Source organism: Acipenser ruthenus, chromosome 42, assembly GCF_902713425.1.
Source record: "Acipenser ruthenus chromosome 42, fAciRut3.2 maternal haplotype, whole genome shotgun sequence".
Taxonomy (NCBI): Eukaryota; Metazoa; Chordata; class Actinopteri; order Acipenseriformes; family Acipenseridae; genus Acipenser; species Acipenser ruthenus.
In genome coordinates this window covers 6,114,646-6,142,600 of record NC_081230.1, presented here as the reverse complement: position 1 = coordinate 6,142,600, position 27,955 = coordinate 6,114,646, and the positions used below count along the sequence as shown (strand labels likewise).

Here is a 27,955-nt window from a genome sequence, read left to right as displayed (position 1 = left end):
CACACTGTGAATACACTGAGCTCTCTGACACTGACACACACACATACTGTGAATACACTGAGCTCTCTGACACACACACACACACACACTGTGAATACACTGAGCTCTCTGACACACACACACACACACTGAATACACTGAGCTCTCTGACACTGACACACACACACTGTGAATACATTGAGCTCTCTGACACACACACACACACTGTGAATACACTGAGCTCTCTGACACTGACACACACACATACTGTGAATACACTGAGCTCTCTGACACACACACACACACACACAGTGAATACACTGAGCTCTCTGACACACACACACACTGTGAATACACTGAGCTCTCTGACAGACACTGACACACACACACTGTGAATACACTGAGCTCTCTGACACACACACACACACACTGTGAATACACTGAGCTCTCTGACACACACACACACTGTGAATACACTGAGCTCTCTGACACTGACACACACTGAATACACTGAGCTCTCTGACACACACACACACACACACTGAATACACTGAGCTCTCTGACACTGACACACACACACTGAATACACTGAGCTCTCTGACACACACACTGTGAATACACTGAGCTCTCTGACACTGACACACACACACACACTGTGAATACACTGAGCTCTCTGACACACACACACACACACACTGTGAATACACTGAGCTCTGTGACACACACACGCTGTGAACACAGAAGAACAGGATCCCTGCAGCACAGGAACGTCTTTCCATGAACAACACTGCAGAAACACACACAGCAGGAGGAGCTTTTATAAAGATTTTATTCAGCAAATGTTTTTCACCTTGAATTTTTTTTTTTAAATAAGCGTTTTTTGTTTTTTTTTTAATCTTTTTGTTTTTGTTTCGTTGGAGTCATGACCATGCAGGACTACGTGAGAATGCACTACCGAACAGTTTCTTTTTTTTTTTTTTTATTTCATTTTTTTTTTCTCTAAAACATACAATACAACAATCTGCCCCAAACCACACTAACCAGACTTCACAACAGGGCTTGGCTTTGAGTCTCTATACTGTCAGAACTGTGCGCTGGAGAAACGCATTACACATGGAACTGGATTGCAAACACAATGTGTTCCACAGGTTTGTTTTGTGATACCTCGACACATTACAGGGGAAGCGTTATTCAGGATGTATGACACACAGATAGAACTGATGAAAGAAACCCTTACTACAGACTTGCTTGTTTCTGTCAACGCAAGCCAGTCCTTTTAATATTGATGCCTTTGTGACTCCTGCATAACTTCAAAACTGAAACTGTAAGAAACCGAATCATCCAAGTCTGCAGTGTCTAGGTGTCTTGGTACACTGAAGGCGGCACAAGCCCAAATGTTTGCTTGTTTCTCAAAGTACAGAAATCTGGTTTGGTTTTTAATCTTCTATAATCAAAACCTCATTGTGCTAGTTTTCTGACTCCTGGTAGCTAACCACAGCCTAAGTTTAATGACTGTCCACCGTTGAATGAAAACCCTTCTTTAACCCTGTAATAACCCTGGCCTCCTGTGTGTAACGTCACCCCGTCCTGTTAATGGTACACTAGATCTTTACAGTATAGTACTCTACCGGGAGCTGTACAAGTTAAGAGAGGGTTGACTGTAATTATTTCTGGATGCTAAGACGTTTCACTACACTTATCATTAAACTAACAGCTTTATCTGTGTGTCCTCAGCTACCCCCTATATCTTGCCTGTGATGGTACACTCTTTTCAGATTCACCTGGGCAGTTCCGACACAAACAGAAGCAATATATAAAAAAGCAAATGTACAATAAAAACCACGACTTTAATATATATATAAATTTATATCTCTTTGATTTAGTAACAGATATTAAAGAGGAGGGAGTCACCCTTTCCACCCCTCTGCTTGCCTTCAAATGAACAAAATGCCCCGTTCTCAACACCCCATGAAGTACAGGAGCATTCAGCTCCGTCGTGGCTCTGTATCTGAACTCAGACGAGCAATTACACCAACTGCAACCAAAACTGTGCTGGACTTTGTTTTATGATGTGGATTACACTGATGTCCACTGGGGCTAAAGTCATTGCAGACATAAAGATAAACTTAGTTAAAAACAAAGAACACTCAAACAGCAGTTCAGCCAGATTTTAAATAGCTAACCAAACCGTACCATAAATCTTACCAGTGTTGCTCTGAGCTACACAGATCTCAAATGTGCAGTTTTGAAAGAAACACATGTTCCAGTACACATGGATTCTCCTTACAACACACCTGACCCTACACCGGGCTGAAGAAAGTTTGCAAGCCTTGCTCACAGGAAATCTGTTAGACTTGCACTTCCTAGGTCACCGCAGCAGTGTATTCAGGGTCACCTTCCTGGCTGAAAGCTTGATAGAGGAAGTTGGCTGATTAATGACAGGAAAGAAGGTGACCAAAGGGAAGTGCAACACTATCTGAAAACAAGGCTCGCAAACAGAGATTTCTTTAACCTAGTGTAGTACCAGGGATCATGCTTACTAGAGCATGTGAGATAACAAACGGACGTGCACAAGAGGGAAGATTCATGAAACGATTCTCAGACGTTTCCCATTCAGCATAAGGTGATAAAGTAAGCTTTTAAAAAACACTGTTAGAAATAGTGAGGGGTTTCAACAGAGGCAACAGCTAACGAAGCGGTCTGTGACCGCAGTGGAAAGGAAGGAAGGAAAATGGCAAACAGCGATTTCTACTTTAACTACGACCCAGAACACATGACTACAGTAACAGGAGAGAGAAGGGGCCGATCTCTTTCACTTTCTATTGTCTTCATTTAGAGAGTTTGCACGAGAATGAAACACTCCAGCCTTGGGACCGTTACATTCTGGGGGTGCGACGCTTCACTGCCGCAGCCCCACTGAAAAGAAAGGGAAACGACACACAACACAGTGCTCTGAATACCTTTAAACATGACATTCCTCCTACTGCTCCTGGCTTTCAGTTTAACAGATTTCTCTCACAGCGGTACAGTAAGGGAATGTGATATTATGTTAGTCATTTCTAGGCCCAAGCTGTACATCCCCTGGTCTTGCTGTCCTCTCCATATGATATATATATACATACAGGGAATCCCCTCTAAACAGTAGAACCTCACAGTTACAAACACCAAACTTATGAAGTGACCGCTCAACCCAACACCTCACTTTCAACTGCAATCCCTCCGCCATGCCTACGATGCAAGGAACATTTCAGTTTTAAACTAAGCACCCCTCCCCAGCACTCCTGTGCTGTATCCTTGCATTATCCTCCAGATTGAGGCTGTAGAGAGCAGGTGGGCACATTCATTAAAACCGCTGAAGACTCATTTCACAGTTACTTATGAAGCCTCTGTTCCCAAGGTGTTTGTAACTCTGAGGTCCTGCTGTACAGCACACTGAAGAGTCCTGGTTAGCACAATGGTCTCTGCACAAATACATTGAGATCTACAGGATGAAACATTCAACTGCATTATGATGAAGGGAGGAGTGAAAACGGTTCTTCATCAAAACTCCAGAATCCAGTGCCGCCCTCAATATTGCAAAAGCAGAAGGGTCTTTATTACAGAATGCCTGGGTTAATTTCTTTTTTTCTTTTTTGGCAAAATGCACTGGTAAAATAAAATAAAAAGATGCATTCAAGTGCTCAAGTTTTTTTTTTTCTTTTCATAATTGTTTTTGTGTTTTTAACACAGGAAGACAGCCATGCAACACACGTGCATTCATATTGAAAAATCAATACCTCTTATTTGTAACATTGAGGATTTTTTCTTTTAAACAGAGACAGGGCCTTCCTATCTGCTAAAATAATAATAGAAAAAACATTTAGAAGAATAACATTAATAACAATAATAATAATAATAATAATAATAATAATAATAATAATAATAATAATAATAATAATAATAATAATAATAAAGGGTTTTCTTTGTTAATTGCATTCCCAATCCTACCATTTTATGGCTGATTTCTGGAGATTTGCCAAAATCCTCCCCAGAAAGAGTCTGTCTGCCTGTCTGCCTGTCTGCCTGTCTGTCTGTCTCTTTCACTCACTCAGGCACTTCTCTGATATACAGGGTAAAGGTACGTGCTGTAAAGCAATGAAACTTCATACTTCACCTGGTGAAATTTCAGTCTAACTTACTCCTGGTTTCTGAAAGGAAAGCGCTCAATAGACATTAAGAGACTTGATCTGTCCTAGTTTTGCGTATAGGTCACTGTCTAAAGCATGTCTACCGGAGCTCAACAATTGAAGCAAGTACTTAAAACAAAAAAACTACATATTCATATTTAAAAAGCAATACATCTTGATTGTTTTGTAACACTGTTAATTTTGTTTTTTCGTTTCCTTTTTAAGAACGACAGGACCTTCCAGCCAGGGATCTATAACCCAGACACTGCAAGCACTTCGTGATGAATGCAGTCGCTTTCTGTTCTGGAGACATCGCCCCCTGCTGGTGCTACCTGCCACGTCTCATTGCTCCAAGCTGCATACTTCTGTTCTGTATATCCTGTGTGGTTGAAGTGACTCTGGAGTCAGCGATGATTGGGGTGGATTTAGTTATCGTGGGAGCTGCGATCGCACTGTGTGGAGTGGAGAGGGGGTTCAGTCTCTCTCGCTCTCTGCCTCACTGGGGAGGCACAGGCGTGGCCGAGGCTGGGGCTGGAGGCAGGGAGTCTGGAGGCATGGAGACACTGGGCTCTGGGAAAGAAACGAGGCAGGTTAGCAAACCACGTCACCAAAACAAACCACGTCACCAAAACAAACCACGTCACCAAAACAAACCACTGTCACCAACACAAACCACGTCACCAACACAAACCACGTCACCAACACAAACCACGTCACCAACACAAACCACGTCACCAAAACAAACCACGTCACCAAAACAAACCACGTCACCCAACACAAACCACGTCACCAACACAAACCACGTCACCAAAACAAACCACGTCACCAACACAAACCATGTCACCAACACAAACCACGTCACCAAAACAAACCACGTCACCAACACAAACCACGTCACCAAAACAAACCACGTCACCAAAACAAACCACGTCACCAAAACAAACCACGTCACCAACACAAACCACGTCACCAACACAAACCACGTCACCAACACAAACCACGTCACCAAAACAAACCACGTCACCAACACAAATCACGTCACCAACACAAACCACGTCACCAACACAAACCACTGTCACCAACACAAACCACGTCACCAACACAAACCACATCACCAACACAAACCACATCATCAACACAAACCACATCATCAACACAAACCACATCACCAAAACAAACCACTGTCACCAACACAAACCACGTCACCAAAACAAACCACGTCACCAAAACAAACCACATCACCAACACAAACCACGTCATCAACACAAACCACATCAACACAAACCACGTCACCAACACAAACCACGTCATCAACACAAACCACGTCACCAACACAAACCACGTCACCAAAACAAACCACATCACCAACACAAACCACGTCATCAACACAAACCACATCAACACAAACCACGTCACCAACACAAACCACGTCATCAACACAAACCACGTCACCAACACAAACCACGTCACCAAAACAAACCACATCACCAAAACAAACCACGTCACCAAAACAAACCACATCATCAACACACACAGACACTGAGGGTGCGGTAGACCTGTGGAGGGCTACAGGTCAATACCACAACCTTCCAAAAAAGACTGCTTTCTCACTGTCCTGTTACAAATTCAAAACATGCTTTAAGAAACATGGATATCAGATTTGTCTTCAGAATGACTGATAACGAAGAGACACTGAAGCTTCTGTTCAACAACCACCATCTAGAACTGATAATGCTGAAGAGAAACAAGAAACTTCGACAAACGTCTTTATCAATGACTTCACTGAGATGCATTTACATCGCTTACCTTGGCTTGAATATGCTTTACCTTACCTCGCTGTTCTTTACAGTGCTTACCCATGCTTTCACTGTGCTTTACTACACTGTGCTATGATTTTACTATGGGACACTTTCATAAGGGTTAGTTTACCATGGTTTGTTTTTTAACACACATTACCATACCTCTCTGTGCTTCACAATGCTTGCCTACACTTTCACTGTGCTTTACAGTCTGGAGTGTGAACTCCTCATAGTGACACAGTCTATATCTGAGAGACTCACCGTGCGGCAGGCTGGTGGGTGTGGAAGGCTGTGCCCCTGCAGGGGTGAGAGGCAGGGGGGGCGTCCGCCGGGGAGGGGTGGTGGGTTGCTGCTCAGCTGGCTGGGGGCCAGACGGGGGCGCACTGGGGCCCTGTGCTCCGGGGGCCGGGGGCCCTGGCTGGGGGGCTGGCTGGTTGGCGGGAGGGGGCTGGCTGGGAGGCTGGCTCTGTTGCTGGTGCTGGATCTGTTGGAAGTGCTGCTGCCGGGCTCTCATCTCTGCGTACTTCAGCTGCTCCATGTGGAATGCCTGCCGGTCTGCTAGCAGCTGCTGCCGCTGGTACTCGAGCTGGGAGCGGAGAGGAGAGAGGAAGAGAGGAGGAGAGGAGAGGAGAGAGGAGGAGAAGGGAGGGGAGGAGGAGAGGAGGAGAGGAGAGGAGAGTGGAGGAGCGGAAAAGAGAGGAGAGAGGAGGAGAAGGGAGGGGAGGAGAGGAGAGGAAGAGAGGAAGAGAAAGGAGGAGAAGAGAGGAGAGGAGAGGAGGAAGGAGGAGAGGAGACGGGCTTCAGAAACACTACTTAACAGGACAAGCAGTTACAGAGAGGCTATCGAGGCACTCTTACTGGAACAGGAAGCACTGCCCCCTTAAAACAGGAATCACCAAGACTTTAAAACCATTTTACTTTCCTCTTATTAGTACAAGAAATATTATATCACTACCCCGAGCTAATCAATACTTTAAAATCAATTTTTAGTAATTGCAATATTACCACTTCCTTCCCTTTAAAGGAGTGCTAACCATGGCTTCTTTAAAAATCTGCATTCCAATCAGCTCTGGCTGAATGGCCACTGTTTTTGTGTGAGTGATCTCTTGGTTGTTTGCTTGTATGTTAGATTAAGCTCAGTGGGCTGCAGGTGAGTGAATCAGAGCCTCACCGCCTCACGCTCGCGGTCCATGATGGTCTCCAGCTCCTCGAAGTGCCTCAGCTTGATCTCCAGCTTCTTCATCTGAGTCTCAACCAGCAGAGCCACCAGGGACTTGATCTTCCTCTCCTCCACTGCAGCCAGGTGCTGGGATACAGAGACAGGCATGGAGACGAGCCATTACACACTGCATACTGCTGACACAGCACTGTACCATACAAACACAGAGACAAGCATCACACACTGCATACTACTGACACAGCGCTGTACCATACAAACACAGAGACAAGCATCACACACTGCATACTACTGACACAGCACTGTACCATACAAACACAGAGACAAGCATCACACACTGCATACTACTGACACAGCACTGTACCATACAAACACAGAGACAAGCATCACACACTGCATACTACTGACACAGCGCTGTACCATACAAACACAGAGACAAGCATCACACACTGCATACTACTGACACAGCACTGTACCATACAAACACAGAGACAAGCATCACACACTGCATACTACTGACACAGCGCTGTACCATACAAACACAGAGACAAGCATCACACACTGCATACTACTGACACAGCACTGTACCATACAAACACAGAGACAAGCATCATACACTGCATACTACTGACATAGCACTGTACCATACAAACACAGAGACAAGCATCACACACTGCATACTACTGACACAGCGTCCACACACATTTTGTTTATATGTTTTATGCAGGGGGTGACTGCTATACACCCGATAAGATGAACTGGAATCTTGACAGATGTTCAACAGCAAGTTCTCCGATGTGATTTATAGAAAGAAAGACGGGCCACTACTGCCCTCTGCTGCCCACCTCCGGTACAGCACCGGGACTTGCAGACAGTCACAGATACTTGAGGGTGTTCAATTGATGTGAACAGTGCAGGCTCTAAACACACCACAGATTTCAACAACCGTGTCTAGATCCTGCACCGCTCACCCCTCAGTAAGAGCATGCCCTAGTGCTGCTGTGCAGTGCCCTGTCAGACTGCCCTGGCTGTGCTGCTGTGCGGTGTCCTGTCAGACTGCCCTGGCTGTGCTGCTGTGCAGTGCCCTGTCAGACTGCCCTGGCTGTGCTGCTGTGCAATGTCCTGTCAGACTGCCCTGGCTGTGCTGCTGTGCAGTGCCCTGTCAGACTGCCCTGGCTGTGCTGCTGTGAGGTGCCCTGTCAGACTGCCCTGGCTGTGCTGCTGTGCGGTGCCCTGTCAGACTGCCCTGGCTGTGCTGCTGTGCGGTGTCCTGTCAGACTGCCCTGGCTGTGCTGCAGTGTGCTCTGGGTCTGGGTACCTTGGCCTTCACTGCAGCAGAAGCCAGTGCCGAGGCCGCGGCCGTGGCGAGGTTCCCCTCCCCCACGTCTCGCTCCGTCTTGGTCTTCTTCTCTCCCTCGCTCTCCCCCTCTCTCATCCCCTCCTCCACACCCTCCTTCTGCTCCTTCTCCTTCTCTCCATCACCTGGAACCAAAAACAATAACGAAGCAGAGCCGATCGTACGGGTAACATGCAGGGTGACTCATAATCGGCACACTGTTGACATTTTCCTTATTTTTCATGATGCAGTGTTGTGTGAATCATGAATCACCCTGTATAAATGAGTACACTGGTATTTCTGGGTTTTTAAAAAGCAAACCTCTCTCTTCTCTCTCTTACCCATCTCCGAGTCTGCTTTTTCTCCCTCCTCTGCCTCGCCCTCCTTCCCTCTCTCCTCATCCTTCTTATCGCCCTCCACCGGTTTCTCTTTCCCTTCTTCATCCGGCACACCCTCTTTACTTTCCTGAGAGGAGAATAATCAAACGACTTGCAGTCCACCACATCGTTCTGAATGGTGAAGGCATTATTACAGTACATTCAATGAGGTACATAGAAGGGTAGGTAGTTTCAGATTCCATACAGCAGGGAAACAGCTCTGCGCTGTTCCAGTAACTGACCAGGAAACTAGCCGTCTATTACCTAAATATATAGACAGACACAGAGACAGACAGGCAGACCACTCCAGTTACCTTGGGATCCCTCTTCTCCTCTGATGGCTGGATCTCACTCTTAGCCTCCTCAGTTGTCTCGTCTGGAACACAAAGGGTTAACAATCAAACTGACGGCATTGCTGAGGGGGGTGTGACGTCAGTGTACGATTTCAGGAGGGGTGTGGAGCGTGAGTTTGGATTTCAGGAGGGGTGTGGAGCATGAGTTTCTATTTCAGGAGGGGTGTAGGGTGTGAGTTTGGATTTCAGGAGGGGTGTGGAGCGTGAGTTTCTATTTCAGGAGGGGTGTGGAGCATGAGTTTCTATTTCAGGAGGGGGGTGGGGTGTGAGTTTGGATTTCAGGAGGGGTGTGGAGCGTGAGTTTCTATTTCAGGAGGGGTGTGGAGTGTGAGTTTCTATTTCAGGAGGGGTGTGGAGCGTGAGTTTCTATTTCAGGAGGGGTGTGGAGCATGAGTTTCTATTTCAGGAGGGGTGTGGAGCGTGAGTTTCTATTTCAGGAGGGGTGTGGAGCATGAGTTTCTATTTCAGGAGGGGGGTGGGGTGTGAGTTTGGATTTCAGGAGGGGTGTGGAGCGTGAGTTTCTATTTCAGGGGGGTGTGGAGCGTGAGTTTCTATTTCAGGGGGTGTGGAGCGTGAGTTTCTATTTCAGGAGGAGTGTGGAGCATGAGTTTCTATTTCAGGAGGGGTGTGGAGCATGAGTTTCTATTTCAGGAGGGGTGTGGAACGTGAGTTTCTATTTCAGGAGGGGTGTGGAACGTGAGTTTCTATTTCAGGAGGGGTGTGGAACGTGAGTTTCTATTTCAGGAGGGGTGTGGAGCGTGAGTTTCTATTTCAGGAGGGGTGTGGGGTGTGAGTTTCTATTTCAGGAGGGGTGTGGAGCGTGAGTTTCTATTTCAGGAGGGGTGTGGAGCATGAGTTTCTATTTCAGGAGGGGTGTGGAGCATGAGTTTCTATTTCAGGAGGGGTGTGGAGCGTGAGTTTCTATTTCAGGAGAGGGGTGGGGTTGATTCTGGGGGTGTTCCTGTGTGTAGGAGTGTGTGATTTGTGGGGGTTGACTCTGGGGGGGTGTTGTTGTGTGTAGGAGTGTGTGATTTGGAGGGGGGGTTTCTGGTTCCTCACCCATCCTCTCAGGCTCGTCCAGGCTGGTCCCCGCGATGCCGCTGCTCTCCAGTCCGAAGAGGGGGTTTTGTTTCCCAGTGACACGCGCCGCGTCCTCCACCTTCTTCACATGAGCCTCAACCAGTGCGGCCGGGACCTCCTCCTTCATCCGAGAGAACTCCTCTGAGACACAGACACGCTGCAGTTACACGCCTGGCCACTAGGGGTCCCCTCTGCGGCTCGTACCCAGCCCTGAGCTCCAGTATTAACTCAGTGCTGAACACTGCAGTTCCCAACCTCTCCCCTAGGTGTCACTGATCTCTAGTGCTGACACAGTGCAGTTCCCCTCCTCTCCCCCTAGGGGTCACTGATCTCTTGTGCTGACACAGTGCAGTTCCCATCCTATCCCCTAGGTGTCGCTGATCTCTAGTGCTGACACAGTGCAGTTTCCCTCCTCTCCCCCAGGTGTCCCTGTTTCTTACCCAGTGCAGACTTGGCCGCGGCGGAGGCCACTCTGGGGTCCACGACGGAGGCGAGGAAGGCCACAGTGCTCATGACGGGGTTCCCGGACTGGCTGAACGGGACAGGCTGGAAGGCCAGGGGCCCCAGCGAGGCGTCCGAGTCCTCCAGGTAGGGGTCCTCGATGGGCAGCCGCAGGAAGTTGAGGATGCACTCGTCCTGCGTGCGGCTGCCCACGTGCTCCGACACCTTGTTCCAGTCGTCCTTGTACATCTCCAGAGCCTGGGGAAGGGGGCAGTCAGGAGGCTTCCTCTCACTGAGGCACCCTCCCTGCTCTCTCCTCTCACTGAGGCGTCCTCCCTGCTCTCCCCTCTCACTGAGGCGTCCTCCCTGCTCTCTCCTCTGAGGCGTCCTCCCTGCCCTCTCCTCTCACTGAGGCGTCCTCCATACTCTCAATGAGGCATCCTCCTTGCTCTCTCCTCTCACTGAGGTGTCCTCCCTGCTCTCTCCTCTAACTGAGGCGTCCTCCCTGCTCTCTCCTCTCACTGAGGTGTCCTCCCTGCTATCACTGAGGCGTCCTCCCTGCTCTCTCCTCTCACTGAGGCGTCCTCCCTGCTCTCTCCTCTCACTGAGGCGTCCTCCCTGCTATCACTGATGCGTCCTCCCTGCTCTCTCCTCTCACTGAGGCGTCCTCCCTGCTCTCTCCTCTCACTGAGGCGTCCTCCCTGCTATCACTGATGCGTCCTCCCTGCTCTCTCCTCTCACTGAGGCGTCCTCCCTGCTCTCTCCTCTCACTGAGGCGTCCTCCCTGCTATCACTGATGCGTCCTCCCTGCTCTCTCCTCTCACTGAGGCGTCCTCCCTGCTCTCTCCTCTCACTGAGGCGTCCTCCCTGCTATCACTGATGCGTCCTCCCTGCTCTCTCCTCTCACTGAGGCGTCCTCCCTGCTATCACTGATGCGTCCTCCCTGCTCTCTCCTCTCACTGATGCGTCCTCCCTGCTCTCTCCTCTCACTGAGGCGTCCTCCCTGCTATCACTGATGCGTCCTCCCTGCTCTCTCCTCTCACTGAGGCGTCCTCCCTGCTCTCTCCTCTCACTGAGGCGTCCTCCCTGCTATCACTGATGCGTCCTCCCTGCTCTCTCCTCTCACTGAGGCGTCCTCCCTGCTCGTTCCTCTAACTGAGGCATCCTCCCTGCTCTTTCCTCTCACTGAGGCACCCTCCCTGCTCTCTTCTCTCACGGAGGCACCCTCCCTGCTCTCACTGAGGTGTCCTCCCTGCTCTCTCCCCTCACTGATTGTCCTCCCTGCTCTCTCCTCTTACAACATGCTTTTCCTGTTTTCTCAGTCTGTTTACTGGCTTTTAAAAATAATATTCCCCTCTTCTCTTCCAAAATAGCTGTGGAACTGAATGAAGGTATTTATCTAATGCCCATTTTAATGGCATAGCATTTAGCAGCCCCTCTTAGTTTTCTACAGCAGAAAAGAGGAAGTAGCAGTGACTCTCAGAATCACGATTAGCACTGATAATATGACATAGGTATTATTACTAGGCCACAACATCCTTTTTGTTTTGTGGTGACCAGAACTGAACACAGTAAGTGCGGTGGTCTCATGACCTCATCCTAACCCTACACCATTTGTACAAGTGCTCCATGCTGCAGGCATTCAAGCCTGGCTGCAGACAGACCCACAGACAGACACACAGACAGAGACGCTTCTCACCTCCAGCAGCAGTAGAGTTTCCTGCTCAGTCCAATCCCGGGTCGCGCTGGCCGCACTTTTACTCTGAGAAACAAAAACACATCATGACATGAACTAGCACCTGCATATCCTCTGCCACGGCTGTGTGTCAAATACTGTCACTGTCATGAACAGGACACCACCCTGACCTGCACTGTATGTATGCATGTGTATGTATGGAATGGTGCCTCCATATATCCCCAGATTCCGATCCTCGTCCTATAGGTGCTACAGAACACCATAAGCAAGTCTCATCACACTGGGGTAAGCAAATATCATTAAGATTTTATTAACAGATAAAAGGAACTAGAAAAAGGGACAAGAAACATTACAACAGTCCAAAGCTGGCCCTTCCACTCCTGGTCTTTGTTCCAACCCGGTTTTAACTTGTTGAATTGTTAAACCTCCATCCAGACCCTTCATGATCTCTTTTGAACTGTTAAACCTGGAGTGGAATAGCCCTCCAGGTCCGTGATCAGACAGCCCTGCACTACACGGTTCAATCTTTATGAGAAGCCTGCCATTCAATCTCCAGCTCTGCTATTAGGTTTGCATGGACTGGCCCAAGGCTCTCTCTCTGCTCCAGTTCTGTTTCACAGGCTGTCGCTGGGTATTCCCCTCCCCGACGGGAACCTTCAGAGCCCGGCCCTGGTTTCCCCTACCTTGGAGGGCACACTCTTCTTGGCGTACATGTCGGTGCGCAGGCCGAAGTTCTGCAGCTCCACCGGCTTCTCCTTGGCCTTGTCAGGGAAGCTGAGAACCTGCTGGGAGGCAGCGGTCTGGGAGGGGGAGGGAGAGGGAGGAAGAGGGAGAGGAGGGGGTGGGGGAGGGGGAGAGGGAGAGGGAGAGGAGGGGGAGAGGGAGAGGGAGAGGAGGGGGTGGGGGGAGAGGGAGGGAGAGGGAGAGGAGGGGGTGGGGGGAGAGGAAGGGAGAGGGAGAGGGAGGAGGGGGCAGGGGAGGGGGAGAGGGAGGGAGAGGGAGAGGGAGTGGAGGGGGTGGGGAAGGGGGAGAAAGGGGAGAGTGAAAGGAGGGGGAGGAGGAGAGGAGGGGGAGATGGAGAGGGAGAGAGGGAGAAGGGGTGAGGAAGACAGGGAGAGACAGAGAGAGAAGAGGGGGAAAGGGGGAGGGGAGAGGGAGAGGGAGGGGGAGAGGAGGAGAGGGGAGAGGGAGAGGGGGAGAGGGGGGAGAGGAGGAGAGGGGTGAGGCAGGACAAGATCTCGTTCACACACACTCATGATTACCAGTATCCCCTTCAGTCACTGTGTGTATAATTCTATCATGTTAGTTTCCTATCTATGTATCTATTTTACAATGCAGAATGTTTTTTTCAAAGTTTTGGCAGGGCAACTTCTCGAACTGCATGAAGTTCACATAAACTGTTTTAAAATTTCTAAAAATATGATTAAAAATGTGTGATCGAAGGGGACTTTATACTGACTCTCATTAAGATCTACAATGCAAAATCTACAACAGTCATAGATTAGGATAAAATAAATACTATGCAGTAGTGCACTTTTATAGCTAGCTCCTCCAAAACAGAAAAAGAAATAGTGTAAAACACAGCTATTTGAAACGGTAACGGCGCTAATCTTTTACAAGTGTTTGTAAAGTGAGGGCAGTGCTAGTGTTAGTGAAGTGAGGGCAGTGCTAATGTTAATAAGGCTGGTAAGAGGTCATGGTTAGCCCTTCAAGGCTCCTCTCCCGGGTACCTGTGGTGTTTTGGGCTGCAGGGGCACCAGGCCGGAGGGGGTGTCTGCCAGCACGTGGAAGTGCGAGGTGGGGGGCGGGCCCATGGGGGTGGGGCGGCTCTCAGCATCCACCTGGTAGTTGATCAAACCCCACTGCTCCAGAAACGCATGCACCCTGCAAGGGGAAACAGGATGGGACCACAATTTTCAGTTATTGTTTAACTGTCCAAAAATGATCACAATTACCTGGTTAGAAATGAGAGGTGGGTGCAGTGCCGGCTCTCACCTCATGATGGCGCACACGTCCCCGGCCAGGTTGCGTCGGCAGGCAGTGGAGGTGAGGTACTCCTGGGGGTTGAGGCGGTACGTGTCGATCATGAAGTTTCGATATGCCAGGTAACTGCAACGAAAGAAACACACACAGCTCAAGAAATAACCAGGGCAGAAACACACACAGCTCAGGAAATAACCACTGCAGAAACACACACAGCTCAGGAAACAACCAGGGCAGAAACACACACAGCTCAGGAAATAACCAGGGCAGAAACACACACAGCTCAGGAAATAATCACTGCAGAAACACACACAGCTCAGGAAATAATCACTGCAGAAACACACACAGCTCAGGAAATAACCACTGCAGAAACACACACAGCTCAGGAAATAACCAGGGCAGAAACACACACAGCTCAGGAAATAACCAGGGCAGAAACACACACAGCTCAGGAAATAACCAGGGCAGAAACACACACAGCTCAGGAAATAATCACTGCAGAAACACACACAGCTCAGGAAATAATCACTGCAGAAACACACACAGCTCAGGAAATAATCACTGCAGAAACACACACAGCTCAGGAAATAATCACTGCAGAAACACACACAGCTCAGGAAATAATCACTGCAGAAACACACACAGCTCAGGAAATAATCACTGCAGAAACACACACAGCTCAGGAAATAATCACTGCAGAAACACACACAGCTCAGGAAATAATCACTGCAGAAACACACACAGCTCAGGAAATAATCACTGCAGAAACACACACAGCTCAGGAAATAATCACTGCAGAAACACACACAGCTCAGGAAATAATCACTGCAGAAACACACACAGCTCAGGAAATAATCACTGCAGAAACACACACAGTGTGTGGCTGTCGCTCACATTGCGCTACTCAGGATTTAGAGTAAAGCGCTTTGACGGTCTGCAAGCTGCACACACACATAGAAGTACTCTCGCCAAGGCATGCAATACTGCTGGTGACTACAACGTGATTTACAGACAAGAAACACTGTCACTTACATCTCAGGAGTCTTGGACTTGTTCTTGCCATTGAAGAACTCCGGCAAGGCTCTGCGCTCGATGGCGTGGACACTGCGGGCAAACAAACAGACTCAACATCACTGAGCACTCAGGAATACAAACAGAGACTCAACATCACCGAGCACTCAGGAATACAAACAGAGACTCAACATCACTGAGCACTCAGAAATACAAACAGAGACTCAACATCACTGAGCACTCAGGAATACAAACAGAGACTCAACATCACCGAGCACTCAGGAATACAAACAGAGACTCAACATCACTGAGCACTCAGGAATACAAACAGAGACTCAACATCACTGAGCACTCAGGAATACAAACAGACTCAACATCACTGAGCACTCAGGAATACAAACAGAGACTCAACATCACCGAGCACTCAGGAATACAAACAGAGACTCAACATCACTGAGCACTCAGGAATACAAACAGAGACTCAACATCACTGAGCACTCAGGAATACAAACAGAGACTCAACATCACTGAGCACTCAGGAATACAAACAGAGACTCAACATCACTGAGCACTCAGGAATACAAACAGACTCAACATCACTGAGCACTCAGGAATACAAACAGAGACTCAACATCACTGAGCACTCAGGAATACAAACAGAGACTCAACATCACTGAGCACTCAGGAATACAAACAGAGACTCAACATCACTGAGCACTCAGGAATACAAACAGAGACTCAACATCACTGAGCACCCAGGAATACAAACAGAGACTCAACATCACTGAGCACTCAGGAATACAAACAGAGACTCAACATCACTGAGCACTCAGGAATACAAACAGACTCAACATCACTGAGCACTCAGGAATACAAACAGACTCAACATCACTGAGCACTCAGGAATACAAACAGAGACTCAACATCACTGAGCACTCAGCAATACAAACAGAGACTCAACATCACTGAGCACTCAGGAATACAAACAGAGACTCAACATCACTGAGCACCCAGGAATACAAACAGAGACTCAACATCACTGAGCACTCAGGAATACAAACAGACTCAACATCACTGAGCACTCAGGAATACAAACAGACTCAACATCACTGAGCACTCAGGAATACAAACAGAGACTCAACATCACTGAGCACTCAGCAATACAAACAGAGACTCAACATCACTGAGCACTCAGGAATACAAACAGACTCAACATCACTGAGCACTCAGGAATACAAACAGAGACTCAACATCACTGAGCACTCAGGAATACAAACAGGAAGAGACTCAACATCACTGAGCACTCAGGAATACAAACAGAGACTCAACATCACTGAGCACTCAGGAATACAAACAGAGACTCAACATCACTGAGCACTCAGCAATACAAACAGAGACTCAACATCACTGAGCACTCAGGAATACAAACAGAGACTCAACATCACTGAGCACTCAGGAATACAAACAGAGACTCAACATCACTGAGCACCCAGGAATACAAACAGAGACTCAACATCACTGAGCACTCAGGAATACAAACAGAGACTCAACATCACTGAGCACCCAGGAATACAAACAGAGACTCAACATCACTGAGCACCCAGGAATACAAACAGAGACTCAACATCACTGAGCACTCAGGAATACAAACAGAGACTCAACATCACTGAGCACTCAGGAATACAAACAGAGACTCAACATCACTGAGCACTCAGGAATACAAACAGAGACTTAACATCACTGAGCACTCAGGAATACAGAGACTCAACATCACTGAGCACCCAGGAATACAAACAGAGACTCAACATCACTGAGCACTCAGGAATACAAACAGAGACTCAACATCACTGAGCACTCAGGAATACAAACAGAGACTCAACATCACTGAGCACTCAGGAATACAAACAGAGACTCAACATCACTGAGCACTCAGGAATACAAACAGAGACTCAACATCACTGAGCACTCAGGAATACAAACAGAGACTCAACATCACTGAGCACTCAGGAATACAAACAGAGACTCAACATCACTGAGCACTCAGGAATACAAACAGAGACTCAACATCACTGAGCACTCAGGAATACAAACAGAGACTCAACATCACTGAGCACCCAGGAATACAAACAGAGACTCAACATCACTGAGCACTCAGCAATACAAACAGAGACTCAACATCACTGAGCACTCAGCAATACAAACAGAGACTCAACATCACTGAGCACTCAGCAATACAAACAGAGACTCAACATCACTGAGCACTCAGCAATACAAACAGAGACTCAACATCACTGAGCACTCAGCAATACAAACAGAGACTCAACATCACTGAGCACTCAGCAATACAAACAGAGACTCAACATCACTGAGCACCCAGGAATACAAACAGAGACTCAACATCACTGAGCACTCAGGAATACAAACAGAGACTCAACATCACTGAGCACTCAGGAATACAAACAGAGACTCAACATCACTGAGCACTCAGGAATACAAACAGAGACTCAACATCACTGAGCACTCAGGAATACAAACAGACTCAACATCACTGAGCACTCAGGAATACAAACAGAGACTCAACATCACTGAGCACTCAGGAATACAAACAGAGACTCAACATCACTGAGCACTCAGGAATACAAACAGAGACTCAACATCACTGAGCACTCAGGAATACAAACAGAGACTCAACATCACTGAGCACTCAGGAATACAAACAGAGACTCAACATCACTGAGCACTCAGGAATACAAACAGGAAGAGACTCAACATCACTGAGCACTCAGGAATACAAACAGAGACTCAACATCACTGAGCACTCAGGAATACAAACAGAGACTCAACATCACTGAGCACTCAGGAATACAAACAGAGACTCAACATCACTGAGCACTCAGGAATACAAACAGAGACTCAACATCACTGAGCACTCAGGAATACAAACAGAGACTCAACATCACTGAGCACTCAGGAATACAAACAGAGACTCAACATCACTGAGCACTCAGGAATACAAACAGAGACTCAACATCACTGAGCACTCAGGAATACAAACAGAGACTCAACATCACTGAGCGCTCAGGAATACAAACAGAGACTCAACATCACTGAGCGCTCAGGAATACAAACAGAGACTCAACATCACTGAGCGCTCAGGAATACAAACAGAGACTCAACATCACTGAGCACTCAGGAATACAAACAGAGACTCAACATCACTGAGCACTCAGGAATACAAACAGGAAGAGACTGTGTGTTAGTGGGTGTGTGGCTGGGCTCTGCTGTACAGAGGGTGTGTGTTAGTGGGTGTGTGGCTGGGCTCTGCTGTACAGAGGGTGTGTGTTAGTGGGTGTGTGGCTGGGCTCTGCTGTACAGAGACTGTGTGTTAGTGGGTGTGTGGCTGGGCTCTGCTGTACAGAGGGTGTGTGTTAGTGGGTGTGTGGCTGGGCTCTGCTGTACAGAGACTGTGTGTTAGTGGGTGTGTGGCTGGGCTCTGCTGTACAGAGGGTGTGTGTTAGTGGGTGTGTGGCTGGGCTCTGCTGTACAGAGGGTGTGTGTTAGTGGGTGTGTGGCTGGGCTCTGCTGTACAGAGACTGTGTGTTAGTGGGTGTGTGGCTGGGCTCTGCTGTACAGAGGGTGTGTGTTAGTGGGTGTGTGGCTGGGCTCTGCTGTACAGAGGGTGTGTGTTAGTGGGTGTGTGGCTGGGCTCTGCTGTACAGAGGCTGTGTGTTAGTGGGTGTGTGGCTGGGCTCTGCTGTACAGAGGCTGTGTGTTAGTGGGTGTGTGGCTGGGCTCTGCTGTACAGAGGGTGTGTGTTAGTGGGTGTGTGGCTGGGCTCTGCTGTACAGAGGGTGTGTGTTAGTGGGTGTGTGGCTGGGCTCTGCTGTACCTGCTGTAATCGAACCAGGCTGCGTAGCTGGGGATGATGATGTGGTGAGTCTGCTCCGTCACGTTGTCTTCGTGCAGGTCGGGGTTCTTGGTCTGCTCCCCTTTATTACCTGCAGAACTCTCCTCCTCGTCCTGGGACGATAAAACACAGTCAGGAGCCAGAGAGCGGGCAGGGAATCAGAGAGAGGAGCCAGGGGGTGGGTCAGGGAATCACAGAGAGGAGCAAAGGGGGGGCAGGGAATCACAGAGAGGAGCAAGGGAGTGGGGAGGGAATCACAGAGAGGAGCAAAGGGGGGGCAGGGAATCACAGAGAGGAGCAAGGGGGGTTACGGAATCACACTCACAAAGGCTGCCGGACTCACCTTGCCTGCAGTCTCCGTCGCGTCATCCTCCTGCTCGTCTGGGAACAACAAACAGAGAGAGGAAGTCAGCCAAGCAGGCTTTTAAAAAAGAACTCCAGGCACTTAACATGTCACCACGCACAGCAGGGCCTGCGTTTTCCTACATGAAAGACACACATGTTATGGTAAAAAACAAAGCAGAATTAGAGGGGACTGGACTGAAGTCTCTGAAATGTTGAAATGAGGTGACAAACTCTAACCAATACTTTAAGCGCAGAGACCAGGCCCAGAGGACACACAGATTAGCGAGGGTATGGAATTGGTTACCTAGCCGTGTGGTTGATGCTGAATCACAAGACCTGACAAAGCTTTGAGATTAGCCAGCTGCTAGGAAAGGGATGAGCACTGATAGGCCAAATGGCTTCCTCTTGTTTGTAACTTTCCTTCAGTTTTTAAAAATTGCACAGCGCCTTTGTACATATTTCAGATGGCCACTTGACAGGAAGATTATAGGAATGGATTTCTCTGTGCATTCAAATAGGAACATGTGAGCCCTACTAAGTGATGGCAAAACAAGGTATGATTTACTGGAGCTTTTCCGTTAGCGCCATATCCTTTAAGGGCGATGGGACTAAGGGTTTCATGTCTGCTCTTACAGGGTGTCACTTGCAGTACATTTCCAGTCACTGGTGCAGTTTTGAAAGAACACATTCTAGCCAACATGTACTATCCTATCTGATACCACAATGAGTTAAAGAAAGCTCTCTATTTGCATGCCTTACTTTCAGGAAGTCTGTTCTAGATCCTAGGTCACCTCTTCGGGGTCAAAGCATGTCAGTCATTAGGAGGAGCAGCTGGTTAGTTAATAACAGGAAAGAGGGTGGTTGAATGAATTTCCATGCACAAGCATAACACTGAGGACGGCATCAGTGAAACTATGACTGGGACCCCCAGGTTTGTGTTCATAGTGTGTTTATCTCGGCTAAGACTACATTTCTATATACTGAGAGGAGGCGGGGCTGAAAGACACATGATTGCAATGGAATGAGGGTGGCTGTTCAGAGCCTGGCAGTTAGGATTCTAGCAGTTAGGCTACTTAGATTGTCTGGAAACACCATAAAACAGGAAGGGGAATGAAAAGCATCCAATTATTTTACACCCGATTTTCTCCCCAATTTTGAATGTCCAATTAAGTTTTCCCCTCACCGCAGCGATTCCCCACACAGCTCAGCAGAACTGAAGGTTCAGCGGGCGTCCTCCGATCCCACGACTGAGCCAGCTTCCTCTTCTACACCCAGGAACTCGAGAGCGGATGTCAGCGAGCTACCGCCCTCTGGTGGACAAAGGCCAGCCCTGCAGGTGTCCGCTCTGAGCTCACTAGGTGCCTGGCAGGTAGGGTCTGCTGCAACGCGGTGCGGAGAAACAGTCCCTGTGGTCTTGCTAACCCACGGGAGCGCCAGAGCCAATGTGACGCTCCCTCCAGAATCCGCACATGAAAATGACATTTAAAGCTATTACTGACTGCTGCACGTTTTCTGAGAGGAATAAAACAATTGTAACTGTTCAAAAACAGCAACTGAAGTGTTTCTTGGCTGGTTCCGTGCAATGCCGTGGATTTGTTCCTCTCAGAATGGTGGCTCAGCACTCACCCAGGTCTGTCATGGTGCCTCCCTTCACTGGAGCCGACTCTGAATCCTTTTTCATGTTCACTGTTGAGAGAGTGACAGAGTTAGGACCCCACCCCCACATTGTGAACTGAAATGCTGGGGTTGGTTCATTTTACAGAGCCACAGCGACCCCTGCTGGTCAGGGTGAGGGCAGCGGGCGGAGCTCCATGGCTCGGTAGCTTGGATAGACAGCAGGAAGGGATGAAACCCGGGTCATATCAGTGGGGCATTTAAAACCATAAATACAGTTTGCAGCTGATTTAGTGTATTAAAAATGATCCTGATTGGTTTTCAACCTAATCGAATGTAATATTTGATGAGCGGGATTCAAACTGCACAATATTGCAGGGAGTGCTCTTTTTGCAGTGCTGCAGGAAACACAGACAGGGCTCTGAGGGAATCCAATACCTGTATAAGAGACCTCAGAGTGAGATCAGGACCATGGACAGTTTTCAACTGATCCTTATACGGCTGTTTGGACATTCTGACAAAGTTAACCCGAGCCAATACTTTAAGCACCGTACAGAAATCAAGACCAGAGGACACAGTGGGAAATCAAGTGGAGACAGAGTTAGGACAGAGGGAAGGACACTTCTTCACAGAGAGTGGTGAGGGGATGGAATGGGTACCTGGTCATGTTGTTGAGGCTGAATCACTGGGATCCTTTAAGACCCGACTTGACACAGTTCTGAGATCAATCTACTAGGAACCGGACGAGCACGGATGGGCCGAATGGCATCCTCTCGTTTTTATGTTCCACTGTGGTCTCTTTACAGGTGTGAACGGTCACACCCTCATGAGACGCACAGCACTGCAGAGCAGGCTGTCTGTGTGCGTACCTGTCTTGGGCAGGGTCACCTCCTCCACGTTGGGCACCGGCGAGGGCTCGTCCATGTCCTTGGTCAGATCCTCCTGCTCCTCCTCTCGATGTCCGCGCTTCGACTTGGTGTAAGGAGTGGAGGGACTGCAGGGACACACGCACACGCACACACACACACACACACACACACGCACACAGATTAAACACTGAACCCTGCCAGTCAACAGTGACAACCAAGGCTTCTTTAAAATGAATTCTCTTCTTTTTAATTTGAAATCCACATTCTTTACAAAACAGTTCTTAGTATACCTTAAAACTGCATTGAGAAGGGTTTTGCTATGCAGTGCACATGTTCCTACAGGACAGCTGATTTCAAGCATTTCCCATAGCTCAGCTTTGTGGGGTGCTGGCTCCAGAGGCCTCTCTCACCCTTTCTTGGTGTTCTTCTTCTTGCTCTCGGGGGTGGGGGTGGGGGAGGGCGAGGGCGAGCGCTTCCTCTTCTTGGAGTTTCCGGGGGGCCTCTTGTCTCGGCGCTCCAGGTCGGGGGTGCTCACCTCGTCCGTCAGGGTCTTGGCAGAGATGCGCTTGCGCCGGGGGGCCTCGCTCACCTCGTAATCCTCCTCCGTCATCCACTCATTGAAGACATCGAGATCCAGGATCCACTTGGTGTGCACCTGGGAGAGAGGGGTAGGGGGGCACCGTCAGCACACCCAGGGGGGCCGGAACACTCTCACCTCGGGACCCCTGGGTCTGTATCTGGCTGCTCAGTTTTGTAGTCTGACATTAGCCCATTAGTGCTTGAGAGGAACGCAGCATTGGGACAGATGTGCTGAGATCAGTTAGAGTCTGTAACAGTCTCTGCTTAAGATCTCCGGCCAGGATTGAGGCACGCTCTGCAGGCCTGCGCTCAACAGTAAGTGTGCCATTCACAATGAATTGCAATTAAAAGGGGGATCCCGAGTGGCGCATCCAGTAAAGGCGCTCCGCGTGAAGTGCAGGATGCGCACTATAGCTTGGAGGTCGCCGGTTCGGGTCCAGGCTATTCCACACTGCCGGCCGTGGACGGGAGCTCCCAGGGGGCGGCGCACAATTGGCCAAGCGCCGCCCGGGGGGGGAGGGCTCAGGTCAGCCAGGGTGTTCTCGGCTCACCGCGCACCAGCGACCCCTGTAGACTGGCCGGGCGCCTGCGGGCTTGCCTGTAAGCTTCCCGAGAGCTGCGTTGTCCTCCGACTCTGTAGCTCTAAGGTGGCTGCATGGTGAGTCTGCAGTGTGTAAAGAAGCGGGCGGCTGAAGGCACACGCTTAAGAAGACAGCGTGTGTTCGTCTTTGCCGCTCCAGAGTCAGCGCAGGGGTGGTAGCGGTGAGCTGAGCCTAAAAATAATAATTGGATATTCTAAATTGGGAGAAAATAATAAAAAATAATTGCCGATTGTTAAATAATTGCCGATTCTGTATTTGTACCTCTGAGTACTGCCTGGTCATTTATAATAAATCCAGTAAGCATGTTAATGTGTCTAGTTGTTTATTTTACTTTTTAGCGTAATTGTAATTGAGCCACAACCCTCACCAGGAGAAGCAGATCGATGACGGACGGATGGATGGATGGATTGTAATTGAACACAATAGCATTGTAATTGTAATTGTAATTTTAATTGTAATTGAATTTTCAGCAAACAGTTCTGCTGTTCTTGTAATGGCAATTGACCGCAGGCCTCCCTCTCCCTCCCTCTCTCTCTCTCAGAGCCGTGAAGGGAAGCTCTCATGCTGCCTGATTGTAGCTCCATTGTCCCTCACCTTTCATGCACAATAAATTCACATGCATCAAAACTAAACAATGATCATAAGAATAATTGTTTAGAAAACTCCCAGCACATTGCATTTCATGTAGGGGTGCTGATGGGGTGCTGACGGGGTGCTGATGGGGTGTTATTGGGGTGTGGGGTGGACTCGGTACCTTCCTGGGTTTCTCCACGCTGGGCGGTTCCTCTACAGCAGCCTCCACCTCGCTGGCAGGGATCCACGTGTCGTAACTGAAACACAGCGAGGAGTCACGATGCAGGACTGCGAATGAGCTGAAACTGTAAGAACCTAAGCTAATACATCAGGGGCAAGGTGCCTCTTATTGCTGTAGAGGTGTCATCTCATGCAGTTTGGACTGCTTCACCTGTGCAAAATGATTTCTGTTGTAATAAGAGGCACCCTCCACACGACAGATTAACTCCTTATAAATCATAAGATGGAAGACTGGACTAAGAAACTACTATAAACACAACTGGAAGGAGACCAGGATTCTGTGTCATTGATAATGTAGCAGAATCACAGTCTCAATCAAGTGAAGAACCTGCTCTTCACAATCAACACTTTACCAAGAGATTAATTGATCAGAGTCGGCTCAAAAAAAGGGACATCTTTAGATCAAAAATAAAAACCAAAACCAAAGAGCCCTAATGATAGGATCACATCTGTACACAGTATGAGGGTAGTATCCTCAGTGCAGCGGTACTGCACCTGTCAGGGTAGTATCCTCAGTGCAGCGGTACTGCACCTGTCAGGGTAGTATCCTCAGTGCAGCAGTACTGCACCTGTCAGGGTAGTATCCTCAGTGCAGCGGTACTGCACCTGTCAGGGTAGTATCCTCAGTGCAGTGGTACTGCACCTGTCAGGGTAGTATCCTCAGTGCAGCGGTGCTGCACCTGTCTGGGTAGTATCCTCAGTGCAGCGGTACTGTACCTGTCAGGGTAGTATCCTCAGTGCAGCGGTACTGTACCTGTCAGGGTAGTATCCTCAGTGCAGCGGTACTGTACCTGTCAGGGTAGTATCCTCAGTGCAGCGGTACTGCACCTGTCAGGGTAGTATCCTCAGTGCAGCGGTACTGCACCTGTCAGGGTAGTATCCTCAGTGCAGCGGTACTGTACCTGTCAGGGTAGTATCCCCAGTGCAGCAGGACCTGCTTGTCTCTGCTCATGACTGGACGAACCCATTCCTCTGCAGAGACACAAACACACACAGTAATCAAGCTCACATCCCTCAGCTTCCACTACACCCCACAGTACGATTCATTTTCAATCAGGAACTTTTGTTTATTTTTCACTTGAATAGATCTCAATGAGTCCTTAATCCTAATCCTAACCCTCTCCTCCCCTTCCCTCCCCTCCCCCCCCGCTGGCTCCCTGCCCGCTCTCACCTTCCTCCAGACTCCCTGGCACAGGCACCACAGTGTGGGTGCTGTTATTCTTGTCGTCTGTCACTGAGCCCTGCAACGCAGCCAGGAAGCCCATCGTCAGTGCTGTCACAGACTGACACGCAGACAGACACGCAGACTCTCAGACAGACACACACAGACTCACAGACAGACACACAGAGACATGCAGACACACACAAAGACAGATGCACAGACAGACACACAGACTCGCAGACAGACACACGGACACGCAGCCAGACACACAGACAGACACGCAGCCAGACACACAGACAGACACGCAGACTGACAGACACACAGACTCTCAGACAGACACACAGACTGACACGCAGACAGTTACCTGGTGTCTCTTGATAATGTCTTTCATCTTGCTCAGCAGTTTGGGCTCGATGTCTGAGCTCAGGTAGATATTGGGCCGGGCCAGGCAGTTGTTCTGGAGAGAAAGGGAGATAAAAAGAATACTTTCAATGGGATTAACCAAGCAGGAGACAGAAACACACAGGCATAACTTTACCCTCCACTTCCACTCCTCAATTAGAAACAGCACTGATATAGCAGCACTGAAATACAAGCTCTAGGGAGGAAGGCAGGAAGGCCCACACACAGACAAACAGACAGACAGACAGAGAGACAGACACACACGGACAGGCAGGCAGACAGACCTGCACCAGTGACTTCTCGATAGTCATGAACATTTCCACATTGCGGTCCATTCGAGACGGGTTCTGGAAATCAAACCTCCTCCTGACAGAGACAGAGAGAGGGAGATGAAAGTGTCCCAGAACCCCCTGCAGTGTTTACAGGAAACACATTACTCTACCTTTGCTGTTTCCCGCGTTGTCCAGAGCGCAGCATTTCCTTTCAACATAGTCCCGATTGCTTTGGGATTTTTATTCACACATCACAGGTATATCAACTAGGGAATTACTTTTGATCAACGTTTACTCTGGAGTAGCAGACAGGCAGAGACACAAGCATGTAATTATCCACTTTTTAAAAAGGTAATGCAAAACTAACAATACTTGAAGCTCACAATAGCCCTGCTGCCAGCTCCCCTTGTTCAGGTGTATTATTCTAATGAATACGTCTCACCTGGGAGTCTGTCGGGTTACTAATACGAGCTGTTCATGCAGCTATAAAGTAGGAACAATTCACACCTCGTTTCCATGCAGCACTCAGCCCGGGTTCAAACCCTGCTGCCCCTGACACCTCGTTTCCATGCAGCACTCAGCCTGGGTTCAAACCCTGCTGCCCCTGACACCTCGTTTCCATGCAGCACTCAGCCCGGGTTCAAACCCTGCTGCCCCTGACACCTCCGTTCCATGTTCATTTGCCCGACCCGCACTGGCTGCCAATCCCAGCTGCCCCGGATTTTTACCCTTTCCCAAAGCGGGCCAAAGCGGGATGGGTGGCAGTATGTGCCCATGGAAACGAGGTATTATTGAACATCACAGGCTCCTGATCATTAAATGATACTTAACTGAACGCAGTTCTGAAACCCTGGATTGGGTGCAGGGCTAGTGTGAGTTTCAAGCCCTGAACTGCTCAGAAATGAGTTATGTCTATATTAAAATCTGTATTACACTAGCTCCTCCCACACCCCACCCTCTCTCCCTGGTCTGTATTATACTAGCTCCTCCCACACCCCACCCTCTCTCCCTGGTCTGTATTACACTAGCCCCTCCCACACCCCACCCTCCTTCGCTGGTCTGTATGACCCTCACCAGCCCTGGTCACTCTTGAACTTGTATGCTGCTGCCAGGATATGACACAGCGACCCACCGGCCTTGAAATCCAGGAAACACTTTATCTGTGGAGAGAAGAGACAAGCAGTCACTGTACCGTCACTAAACGCTGCGTCCTCCCCGAGACCACATGGGCTCAGAGTCGCTGCACCCTCCCCGAGACCACATGGGCTCAGAGCCGCTGCACCCTCCCCGAGACCACATGGGCTCAGAGCCGCTGGACCCTCCCCGAGACCACATGGTCTCAGAGTCGCTACACCCTCCCTGAGACCACATGGGCTCAGAGTCGCTGGACCCTCCCCGAGACCACATGGTCTCAGAGCCGCTGCACCCTCCCCGAGACCACATGGTCTCAGAGTCGCTGCACCCTCCCTGAGACCACATGGGCTCAGAGCCGCTGGACCCTCCCCGAGACCACATGGGCTCAGTCGCTGCACCCTCCCCGAGACCACATGGACTCAGAGTCGCTGCACCCTCCCCGAGACCACATGGGCTCAGAGTCGCTGCGCCCTCCCCAAGACCACATGGGCTCAGTGTCGCTGGACCCTCCCCGAGACCACATGGGCTCAGAGTCGCTGCACCCTCCCCGAGACCACATGGGCTCAGAGTCGCTGCACCCTCCCCAAGACCACATGGGCTCAGTGTCGCTGGACCCTCCCCGAGACCACATGGGCTCAGAGTCGCTGGACCCTCCCCGAGACCACATGGGCTCAGAGTCGCTGCACCCTCCCCGAGACCACATGGGCTCAGAGTCACTGCACCCTCCCCTAGACCACATGGGCTCAGAGTCGCTGCACCCTCCCAGAGACCACATGGGCTCAGAGTCACTGCACCCTCCCCGAGACCACATGGGCTCAGAGTCGCTGCACCCTCCCAGAGACCACATGGGCTCAGAGT

General features: G+C 49.3%; 1 protein-coding gene across 1 annotated transcript in view; it reads right to left on the bottom strand.

Moving 5' to 3' along the window:
* Positions 1-794: 794 nt before the first annotated feature.
* LOC117400947 (SWI/SNF complex subunit SMARCC2) overlaps positions 795-27,955 on the bottom strand; it is a 30,348-nt gene continuing 3,187 nt past the window's right edge. Inside the window, exons 3-26 of the mRNA XM_059011406.1 lie at positions 27,038-27,123; positions 25,976-26,057; positions 25,654-25,746; positions 25,299-25,368; positions 25,030-25,099; positions 24,069-24,144; positions 22,544-22,788; positions 22,134-22,258; positions 21,277-21,336; positions 19,649-19,686; positions 19,288-19,418; positions 15,420-15,491; positions 14,400-14,513; positions 14,135-14,288; positions 13,088-13,204; positions 12,408-12,470; positions 10,708-10,966; positions 10,247-10,408; positions 9,149-9,210; positions 8,799-8,922; positions 8,440-8,603; positions 7,116-7,250; positions 6,206-6,530; positions 795-4,715 (exon numbers count right to left, since the gene is read on the bottom strand). Coding sequence (XP_058867389.1) covers positions 4,642-4,715; positions 6,206-6,530; positions 7,116-7,250; positions 8,440-8,603; positions 8,799-8,922; positions 9,149-9,210; positions 10,247-10,408; positions 10,708-10,966; positions 12,408-12,470; positions 13,088-13,204; positions 14,135-14,288; positions 14,400-14,513; positions 15,420-15,491; positions 19,288-19,418; positions 19,649-19,686; positions 21,277-21,336; positions 22,134-22,258; positions 22,544-22,788; positions 24,069-24,144; positions 25,030-25,099; positions 25,299-25,368; positions 25,654-25,746; positions 25,976-26,057; positions 27,038-27,123 — 2,901 coding nt within the window. The 3' untranslated portion in view covers positions 795-4,641. The remainder of the gene's footprint in view (positions 4,716-6,205; positions 6,531-7,115; positions 7,251-8,439; positions 8,604-8,798; positions 8,923-9,148; positions 9,211-10,246; positions 10,409-10,707; positions 10,967-12,407; positions 12,471-13,087; positions 13,205-14,134; positions 14,289-14,399; positions 14,514-15,419; positions 15,492-19,287; positions 19,419-19,648; positions 19,687-21,276; positions 21,337-22,133; positions 22,259-22,543; positions 22,789-24,068; positions 24,145-25,029; positions 25,100-25,298; positions 25,369-25,653; positions 25,747-25,975; positions 26,058-27,037; positions 27,124-27,955) is intronic.